Here is a 10,549-nt window from a genome sequence, read left to right as displayed (position 1 = left end):
CCCTGCTGGGTCTACAGTCTGGGTACCACCCTCTTTGCATCATCCCGAGAGTCAGCTTCTCCCTGGGAGTTCCAAGTTTGAAAAGGCGACTGGACTCTCACTTTCCATACAAACACAATATATCTTTATTGAAGTTGGCGAAATAAAAACAAAATCATGCATTTCAAGTGAGTGGGAAAAAATATCTTCCTTATCCCCTGCCCCAACAAAACCCAACCAAGCCAGCAGGGTAGGTTATATTAATGCAAGGAGCTGAAGTGGGGAGTGAAGGATGAGGTTAGGTGGGGTGGGGTACCAAAGGGGCCTAGAGGATTGGTTGACTGGCGATCCCCACCAGGTCTGGGGGTTGGGGGGAGGCAGTGGTAGCAATTTCAGCAGCATCCCACTGCAGACTTAGAGACAGCCAGGGGTGGGAGTGCTTCTTAATCCCAGGTCCACTTCCTCTTCTCCTACTTCCTGGAAACTTGGGTTTCAACTGAGCCTCAGAAAGGTGAGGGCGGAGGACCAGAGGTCTGGAAGGCGGCCACCCTCCCAATCTCAGGCCTCTGTGCCAGGTGTGACTGAACCTTGCAGGAAGGAGAGAAACCAAATGGCTTAGCCACCGAGTGGCTGGGCCATCACACCAGAGACCCAGCCTGACTCTGGGCAGGAACCATCACAGGGACAGCACCCATTCGGCTCAGAGCAGAGGAAGAGACCCCACCAGGGCCGGGAGATATTGGCTGAGGGTGGGCCCCATCTGTCCTGGGCAGCCTTGGCGAGGGCAGGACCTGACTGGAGAGGCTGGGTGTGGGGGTCAATGCACCAAGCCTGGAAGGGCCCTGGGGTGGCCGGAGGGCTCGCGCTGAGGTAACAGAGGAAAGGGTCCCATTCTTGGAAATTGTGTCTGAGCCCTTGGGCCAAAGCAGCGTCCGGGGAGCGATGGCGTCCTCCCTAGTCATCAAAGAAGTGATAAGAGGTCAGAAGGTGGAAGGAGGAGGAGAGGGGAGTTTCCATATGCTTTGTCTTATTCTCACTTCTCCTCCCTTAACATCTGCCCATAGAAGTGATGTCTCAGCCACCGCCCATCCCTACCTTAGATGGGAGCTCCTTGAATCCCCAAGGAGAGCCCTCATCTTGGCAGAGACCAGGGGCACTTACTTGATATCATTGGCCGGCTCCTCTAGGGCCTTGCCTCGGCGTTGGTACAAGAGCACCAGTCCGGCCAGCAGCCCCAGTCCGACCATGGTGCCCACGACAGCTCCAGCAACCACCATAGCCCTGGGCCCTGGAAAACCCTTACTGTCAGGCGGACTCTCAGCCATTCCCTGGCCCTTTCCAATCCCACTGCCCCTCTGCCCCACCACCACCATACCCAGTTTCTCTCTTTGTTAAGGGGAAGGTGACTGTCGAGCAGGAAGTAGTCACTGACCAAACACCTGCACAGACATGTAACCAGGACAAGCACCTTGTCCTGTTCTAACGAGAGGCCTCCGCAGACAGCCCTCCTCCCCTCTCTTGCTGACCCGCTCCCACCACTGATCAATCTTCTCCTTAACCACACTTACCCCTCACTGACCTGTGCTCACAGTCAGGGTCACGTTGCACTGGGCGCTGCCCACCTCATTGTGGGCCCTGCAGATATACACTCCAGACATGGAAGTGGACAGGTTTTTGAGGCTTAAAGACCCGTGGATGGCATCTGTGGACACAATTTGGCCATCAGTCCAAGGATCGATCCCCTTTCCCATAAAAAATCACCCTGCCCTTCCTCTGGAATGTCTATTTTGACTCTCTGAGAGCCTTAGCTATCTGAATCCCTGATGAAAGGTGAAGGTGTGACGATCAGTTGCCAAACTGCTAGCTCACTACCCTTTCCCATTTCCACTGCTCAGTGTTCCCAAGTGATATCTGAAAGAAGGCTAAAGAGGAAGTGATGCCCAGAAAAACCAAAACCTGATTTTCACTTTTATTTCTGAGTAGTGAGAGAGAAAAAACACTGAGCAAGGAATTAGAAAACGTGGCATCCAGAACAGGCCATGGGACTTTAAGAAAGCTATTTATTATCTCTGGGTCCCAATTTATTCATCTATAAAATGGGGTGATATGACCTAATTGATGGTGTTGAAAGGAATGTATGAAATAATCTAATGATTTTAACAGTTAAAGTTTGTTGGCTGCTTACTCTTCACCAAAGACTAAGTTCTTTACATGTACTAATTTATATAAAAGTCTCACAACAAACCTATTATGTAAGCTCTATGTTAAAAAAAAAATTAAAAAGTTTTATTATAAAAATGGTCAAATAAAAAGTAGAAGGAGGAACAAAATGAAAACCCATATATCCACACTTGCTAACATTTTACTACACTTATTTCATTTCTTTCTCTTTTTCTCAGGACATTTTAAAATGAACATTTCAGCATGAAACTCCAAAACATAAGGATACTATCCCACATTACTGCAATACATTTACCATAGCTGATAAATTAAGAATAATTCTTCCAAAGCATCGGGTTAAAATTGTTCCATCAATAATCTTAATAAAATTGACAAAAAAAGTTCCAGCTGCCTCCAAGTGTTTTTTATAGTGGTATTCATACATGCATGCTCAGTCGTGTACGACTCTTTGCAACCTCATGGACTGTAGCCCACCAGGCTCCTCTGTCCATGGGATTCTCCAGGCAAGAATACTGGAGTGGGTTGCCATATCCTCCTCCAGAGGATCTTCCAGACCTAGGGATCAAACTCCCATTCTCCTGTGTCTCCTGCATTGGCCAGCAGATTCTTTACCACTGAGCCAGCTGGTGTGCTCAAGTCAAGGCTATTGATACTCCCATTTTACAGACGAGGAAACAGTCACAAAGTCACACGTGTAGTGAATGGCAGATCCTCCAGCCCCAGCGTCTCTTGTGTGGCATGGTCTTCAGCACCTGTCTGCGCCTGGCAGGCCTCTTTCTTCGCCCCCTCCCCACATCCCCCTTCCCCCCGCCCCCCACCACAGTGCTTTTCAGCATTGCTGCCCCTTGCCCCCCAGTCCCTCTGGCCCTCATCTTTCCTCTACCCCAGCCACACTCTCAGTTGTCTCTGGAAGTTCCCTCACCTAAAACAGGTGCAAAGAAAACCTGGGAGGATGGGGGTGACCGCACCCACTGGTACTGGGCAGTGGGCTTACTCCTTGGGGACTGGCAGCTCAGGGTCACGTTGGCCCCCACGTGGGCCACACCGCGGAGATGGCAGGATGGCGGAGCTGGAGGGACTGGGGGAGGGAAGACGGGTTAAAAACTCATACCAGGGGACCAGGAGCTCCCCCTCCCCCTCCCACACATGGACCCTCTGCCACCCTTTTTGCCCCTCCCCCAACCTTCCCCCTCGGTCACTTGGGGGAGAGGCCTGCCTGACCTCCCACGGGTGCCTCTGGCTCACCCAGCACATCGAGCTCTAAACGTTTGCTGCTTTGACCTTTAACAGTGCCTTGATTGTCTTGCAAGTTCACAAAACAGAGGTAGGACCCGGAGTCTTTCTCCTGCAGGTCCCGCAGCCGCAGTGACACGTTCCGGGAGGGCATGGGGTGGACCAGGGATGCTCGAGGCATGCCCGTTGTGACCTGACCGATGTGTGCCAACACCTGGTGGGGGCAACAACACCTCCCCATCACAACATGCCTGCTCTGTGCCCAGGGCTCAGCTCGTCCCCCTCCCCCAAACTGGGGGTCCTCAAATACCCCTTATCTGCACCATCCCCTCTAACCTGTAGCAGCTGTCCATCCACCTCTGTCTCCCTAGCCACCCTCTCACCGCCCCAGATCCTCTGCATCAGAACAGGTCCTCTTTCCCTGGATGCTGTTTCTTCATCTCCCACTTGGGTGTTTAGAAAGTGGTAAAAATGGACGTGTGTTAGTTGTTCAGTCATGTCTGACTCTTTGAGACCCCCTGGACTGTAGCCCGTCAGGCTCCTCTGTCCATGGACTTCTCCAGACAAGAATCCTGGAGTGGGTAGACATTCCCCTCTCCAAGGGATCTTCTCGACCCAGGGATTGAACCTGGGTCTCCTGCATCGCATGCAGGTTCTTTGCCATCTGAGCCACCAGGAGGGGCTCATATAAACATATAAAACATATGTTTATAAATCATATAAACAAGGGGAGAACGTATGAAAGAAACAGGCTGCAGGGGGACAGCCAAAAAGAAAAAGTATCTTATAAAGTTTTCTTTTTCTTGAAGACCCTCCCCTCCAGTGTATAAATCCCAGCCCCACTCCTTTAATCTAAGTTGCTTTCATATTTCACATGCTTTCATCCCCTATTTACCAAATGACTCCCCCCTCAACACTCTTCCTAGGACCTTGCAGGGAGCCCATGTAAAGAAGGTGCTCTGAAAATGACATTTCCCTGGCTTCGGGGTAAATCTGCCTCTGATGTCAGGAAAGTAGAACAGGTAAGAGACTGTAGAAAGAGACCTACCCTTGCTTCTCAAGGAGTTCATAAAGGAGTTGGGGGAGGGGGGCAGATAATCATCTGGGGAGTGGGCTTACTGTGACCTGTGGCCTGTGAGCACATCCAAAGGACAGATAATGTGAAAACAGGAAGATGCTCAACTTTTAAAAGCTGTGTGACACCTGCCCTAAACTTCCTGTTTCCTGTATCCTCAGTCCCCACTTTCCCCCTCACCCAGCAAAGTAAAACGTTGGCAGTGTTTGGTGTGCTGGGTTTCTAGGGAACCCTAGGAAAAGGAGAAATGGCTGGGTGAGGGGAAGACTCCAAGATCAAAACAAAACTTGAACTGGTGACACGGATCTTGCATTTCCCTGACATCTCTGGCGACCCCTCCCACCGTCGCCAGCTCTTCCCAATGCACTTCCCGACTCCTCTCCCCTCCCTCCCCCTAACCCCCTCCCACTCCGAACCCCCCAGCCCCGCCTCTAGTAGGTAGCTAGCCTCCTGCCCAGAAGTTCCCTCACCTGGCTCATATTCTTATCCTTCCCTTCTACGAAGAACCACATCACGGTGGGCACCTCCCAAGGCTTGGGCTTGGTCGGAGACAGCTCCCCTTGCAGGCTGTACCACGCTGGGAGCACCACTTCCGCTCCCTCCACCGCCCGCAGCTTCGTGAGGCTGGCGGACACGTGCACCTCCATCTGGGCCCGCGAGGGGGACGCTGGGGGGGAGAGAAGGAGAGTGAGCGCGGAGCCCAGGGACCCTGCCCAGCGCGGTGGCAGCAGAGGACGAAACTCTCGGGGGTCTCTCCCAAGACTGCCCAGGGCCCGCTGGCCTGTGATCCCGCGATGGTCGAATCCATCACCGCGTCTTCTCCCCAGCCTCAGCCCCGCTGGCTTGTAGCAAGGATAGGACCCATGTCTGTAAATTCATTTGTATTCAGAGGCACAGATTTCAGAGCACCAAGTGGAGGGGGCAGATTTCCAGCGAGAAGGGGAAGACACCCAAGAGGAAGGGCGGATTTAATACCTTTAATCTACACTCTACTTAAGCCACTTGCTCCCGCAATTTCCCCGGGGCATGAGCCAAGAAGGAAAGACCAGGGTCAGGATCAACAGCGTTCCCGTCTCCTGCAGTCCTCCACCAGATGGGCAGAGGGGACCGGGAAGGTTAATCGTTTACCGATTAACCCCGCGGCTCCTTCAGAACTACTCCGAGCCAGAGAGACTGGAGCGGCCAGTGCCCAGTGCGGCCCAGTGACTGCTGGGCTCCACGACTTCCTGCTGGATCTCCACACGTGGGCTCCCCCCAGGAAACCTCTCAAAGGCCCTTTGGGGGCCCACGGGAGATGGGGGGAGGGTACTCTGAGGTCACTGGGAACCTCGGCAGAGCTAGGAGGAGAAGCAAAGTCCCTTGACCATCAGGTACAAAACCGATCAAGCACAGAGCTTCCATCTGCCTGTGGCTGTCCTTCAGGAGGTGGCCGGGGGTATGGGTCTCAGGGAGGGGACTGTCGAATCGGAGCTTGCCTCACGGCGTCCAGAGGCACTCCCTTACTGCCCTTTGGAGAGGCAGAGGAGAGGCCCAAACAAAAGTCCTTTGGGGGAAGAACCTTGGGCTTGTCGGAAGCCAGGCCTGAGGATGCTGGCGGCTCTGGACCTTCACCCAGCTCTTGCTGAGGCTCTTGAGTCCTCGGCCTCAACGGTCTGCACTGGAGTCTGAGATGCCATCTCTGCGTGGTGGTTAGGGGGCCGCCGAGCGGACAGAGGCCGCGCACAGGCCGGGCTGTCCACCCTCCTGGAGGCCGGCTGAAGGCCTCTGAGGGCCCAGGAGCGGATCCGGCCAGGATGCGCGCCACCCCCTCCGCTTCCTGGTTGCGCGTCTTTACAGAACCCTCACCCCAATTCCTTGGCCTTCTTAGCACCCCTCTCCCCATTTCCTGGCGGGGTCCCTGAGGGCTGAGCAGGAAACTTGTGCCCGGTGATAAGCCAGGAGACAATGCCGAGGGCGCCGCTGGACCGGAGGCTCTGCAGGCGAAAACAACCTCCGCTTCAAGGAGCCCGCCGCCCGTTGAGGACCGACCGGCTGGCCGGGACACCAGAGAGGCCTGCGGGGGGCGCAGGCCCTAGCCGGGCCTTCCTACAGCTCACTCCCAGCGGCCAGACACAGTTCCCGCGGGAAACCTGCCGGGGTCCCAGGAGAAGAGTGAGCCGCCTCCGCCCTAGGCGCCCCTCGCTCAGGTCCTGCATTTATAATATCACTTTACAAAGAGGGGGCGGGCAGGGTAAGTCAGTAAGTAGTAAGCTGGACACACTGGGGCCTGGACACAGGTCAGCTAGGAGCTGGAGAAGGTCCCAGGCTTCACTGCTCTGATCCTGGGTGTCCCCCGGACCACAGACCCCTCAATTCTTCAGGGCTTTTTGCTCCCAGGTGCCACAGGGAGAGGAAAGGGGGGCGGGCGGATCTGAGTGAAGGAACCCAGGGCAGGGAAGGGACCCTACTGGGCCTCTCCAGACCAACTTGTGGAGCAGGCAAGAGCGAAGGAGAGCGAAAATGGGCTCTGGGCTGGCTCCCCAGGGCTACTATTTTTAGTCTCCCTTTCTCTGAGAAACTCCCCCCGCGGGCTTCTCACGCCCCAGGGGCAGCATCGCTGAGCCGCGAGGGAGCATAAGGGCCTCCGGGTAGAACCCGGTCGGGCAGAGCCCAGTGGAGCCGGTATCTCGCAAAATGCTGACCATCCAGAGGACCATTTAACCCTCAAGTGGCCAGCGAGAGTTCTGCAATCCCCAGCGGGGGTGGGGTGGGGGGTGGGGGTGGGGAGAGGTAGGGATGCTGAAGCCTGGACCTTCAGTGTGAAAACAGGCTCAGAGTTATCAGAGCTCGGATAGAAAGAGGATGGGTTGCAGGAGAGACACAGATGATCGGATGACGCCCTGGACACGGACTTGAATTTTTCTGCCTTGCTTCAGAGATCCCCAGCAGGAAGGGGGATGGGGAAATTGAGGATAGAATGCAGGAAAGAGACAGTTTAAGTTGGGAGAGGGGGACCTGAGAAGTGGAGAGATCCTACAGCAGGCCACCAAGCCTAGAGGGGCTGGCAGTCTGGTCTTGAGCCCCACTTTGTCTGGGGACCCTAATACTTCCTGCCCTGACACCCTTGCAGCACAGATTGGGCTAAAGAGCACCCAGGTGAGATTTAGATGGTCCCCATCTCAGTCTCAATCACTATGGTTCTTTCCAAGCCCTGGAGACTTCCAGCCTGAGAGAAATGAGGAGTTAAAGCTGAGCCGGACAAACCCACCCTTCGCCCTCATTTGGGATCCTTGAAGGATGGCAAGAAAGCCTGGGAGGCAGCATGTGAAATGGTTTATAATGAGCTTTGTTCCTGTGGGTCCTTTTCTCCCAGATGTTGGACCGGGCCACTCCAGCTTCTGGGTGTTCCTGAAGGCCTTCACACAGGCCTCAAGCAGTTGCCCCAAGGAGGTGGCTTTCCTCTCTGACTCTCTGAGGCCCTCCTCTCTATTTCCTTTGTCCCTTTGGCTCAGAGAACCAACAGGGGGTGATGGACCTCTTGGGGGGGGGCGGTGGTCACAATTCTGCTCCTCTAGGCATTCGAACCCCTCCTCCATTTCCTGTGTCCTACATGACCTCACGGTCAAGCTTTGGGGGCACCTCCCTTGATTCCCAGGGCAGGAAGCAGAAGGAGGGGGCCAGAGGAAGGATCCAGGCTTGTGAATTGAGGTGAAGTCCCTGTGTGAGTCAAGCTGGAGTACCAGGGAATTCCCCAGGGGCTCTTGCACATCAGCTTGTGTGTGGGGTAGGGGGCTGGGAGGGGGGCTAGAGTTAAGTCCTTAAGCTCTTTAGCCAGTGTCTCCTCTAGCAGCTCAGCTCATCTGGCTCTGCCGGTGGAGGTGGGGAGTGAGGGTGAGGAATGGTTCCAACAAACGTTCTCCCCTGCCACAAACATACAGCACCCAAAGTGGTGGCTGTTCCCCAACACAGGCGACAGAAATCAGCACCAACCAGTGACACCCAACCTAGGGGAAAGTTTAAGTGCTGGGAGGGAAAGAGCCGGAGGAGGCGGGATCCTGTCCCACCCAGCTCCTCATCAGCTCCCCAAACCAGCCTCTCAGGGTGGGATTCATCCCATCTCCCATCTCATGTCCCCTCCAGGTCCATCCAGGCTTTCACTCACCGAGAGTAGTCAGCCCCAGGAACAAAACCCGCAGCAAGCTGGTCGCAGGAGACCCGGGCAAGGAAATCATGGCCTTCCCTGGTCCCGACGCAGTCAGGGGCGCCGGCTCGGGGCGCACCGACCGACAGGTGTTCAGGCTGCCCGGCAGCTGGAGCGGACGCGGGAACCGGGCCACTGATACCAAGGGCGGCTCTGGCCAGAGTCTCTGAGTGTGTGTGCCGGTGGCGGGGTGGGGACCGCCGGGGACTGGGGGGCGGGGCACTCGAGGGGGCGGAGAGGTCGCCGTCCTCCCGGGCGTGGCTCCAGGGTGACCCGCCGCAGGGGGGCGATCCTCGCGCTCCGACGGCCGGATCCCGCGGCCTCCACCCGGTCAGGACGCAGGGTGGGGTCGGGTGAGTCGTGGGGCCCTCGCAGCCAGCGGAGGTCCAGGGCAGAAGAGAGGGTCCTGACCTGTCAGACCATGCCATACCCTTCCCCGTCCGCTACGTGGGCTAGGAAGGAGGGCCAGGAAGGAAGGGAGGTTTGGGGATTGTCCGATGTCCAGGGGTCACCCTAAGCGTCCGGGGGTCCCGCCCCATTAACTGACTGGGGGAGCTTGCGGGTACAGCGTCCTCAGGCGCGTGTCCCCGGGGCCACTGGGGCTCACAGTGTGGGGGTCGGGGCGGCAGGAAGGGGCCAGAGTGCCGGCCACGCGGGCCCGGTTCTGCTGCCCGAAACGACCAGTTTTCCAAGGCCAGCGGCGGGCTGGCCGCGGGAGCCGGCCGGGAGAGCGGCGCAGGGATGCGGCCGCGGCCGCCCCCGCCCATCCCTGCAGGTGCCGCGGGATCCCTAGGCTGCGGGGCAGGATGCGAGGACCTGCGGGCGGAGATCGGACCTCTCCGCAGGTTCCCCGAGGCTCCCTAAAAGGCAGACCCGAGGGTCACTCGGAGCTTGTGCCGGAAACCCAAGGAGGGAAACGATTGGCGCAAGGAACCCCAGGTTCTGGGCGGGAAACGGGAGAGAGGAGCCAAGTTCCTCTCTCAACTCTGAAAAGCCTTAGGCAGACCGGAGAGGAGGGGGCAGCTGCGGGAAGATAGACTGGACTGAGTCCGTCGGTTTATTTCTGCCCATATCTTCGCTGCCTCCCATCCCGCCCCCAGCGCGTTCTGATCTTTTAATTCCCCGGACTAGATCATGTTCTAGTGAAATTTAATTTACCCGTCCCTCCCCCACCCCACCCCGCCCCCACCTCCCCGCGCGGGTCGGTCAAATGCTCCTCTGCACCCTCTGGCGGCCGCAGTTCTCTTAGAGAAGGGCGCGCACCTGTTCTGGCTTCTCTGTCGGACAGCCAAAATAAAGATGCTTCAAACGTCGGGGCACAGCTCAACCACCGAGTCAAGGTCACCGAGGGCAGAAACCATAACAACGAATCCCTGGCGCTGCCTGCTCCAGGTGATAGTTTACTGGGCAGAAAAGATGCCAGGTCTCCTGGATTCCATTTACTCCACATGGTTCTCAGGTCTTTGAGCCTGCACTCTCCAAGCAGGAGAATACACGGTGCCCCACTGACCCTCTCAGCTCCTTCTTCCTAGTATGACCTGCGTGACTGCTCTTTAAATACCTGCCATGCAGTGGCGCTGAGAAATGGCAATGTAAACACTAGACTGCTCATGCAATCCCTGGAATCTAGTACTCGGCAGCTTAGTGCCAGCAAAGGGAGTAGTAATAGGTAACTGCTAGTCTCATACCTTTATGCAGGGGCTACAGGCTTGAAACTGTCAACTAGATTGTGTGTGTGTGTGTGTGTGGTGGGGTGCTGTTGGTTTGGTTTTTCTAGTCTATCACAGTCATTTTTTTTTTAACTTTAGTCTTCATTGCAAAGCACCTTTTATAAACATCCCTCCTTTACTTCCAGGTCAGGCTAGGTTACCCCTTCCAAGAAGAGCAGCGAGCTCTTGGTT

At 56.1% G+C, this 10,549-nt stretch overlaps 1 protein-coding gene across 1 annotated transcript; it reads right to left on the bottom strand.

Moving 5' to 3' along the window:
* Positions 1 to 101: 101 nt before the first annotated feature.
* Positions 102 to 8,834, bottom strand: ESAM (endothelial cell adhesion molecule). Its single transcript, XM_027531678.1, has 7 exons — positions 8,610 to 8,834; positions 4,939 to 5,135; positions 3,406 to 3,607; positions 3,083 to 3,238; positions 1,559 to 1,681; positions 1,141 to 1,267; positions 102 to 933 (listed from the first exon to the last, which is right to left on the bottom strand). Exons 1-7 carry the CDS (start codon positions 8,677 to 8,679, stop codon positions 618 to 620), a joined length of 1,191 nt encoding a protein of 396 aa, XP_027387479.1. The 5' UTR covers positions 8,680 to 8,834; the 3' UTR covers positions 102 to 617.
* Positions 8,835 to 10,549: the final 1,715 nt, after the last annotated feature.

Source organism: Bos indicus x Bos taurus, chromosome 29, assembly GCF_003369695.1.
Source record: "Bos indicus x Bos taurus breed Angus x Brahman F1 hybrid chromosome 29, Bos_hybrid_MaternalHap_v2.0, whole genome shotgun sequence".
Classification (NCBI taxonomy): domain Eukaryota; kingdom Metazoa; phylum Chordata; class Mammalia; order Artiodactyla; family Bovidae; genus Bos; species Bos indicus x Bos taurus.
Note: the sequence above shows the minus strand (reverse complement) of the source record. Positions and strands in the feature narration are given on the sequence as shown.

Excerpts from the sequence above, each read along its gene's own strand:
- ESAM (XM_027531678.1), bottom strand. The coding sequence starts at position 8,679 with ATGATTTCCTTGCCCGGGTCTCCTGCGACCAGCTTGCTGCGGGTTTTG. Across the intron at positions 1,268-1,558 it reads GACCCTGACTGTGAGCACAG|GGCCCAGGGCTATGGTGGTT; the intron begins GTCAGTGAGGGG and ends AGGGTTTTCCAG. Across the intron at positions 934-1,140 it reads GAGCCGGCCAATGATATCAA|GGAGGACGCCATCGCTCCCC; the intron begins GTAAGTGCCCCT and ends TTTGATGACTAG.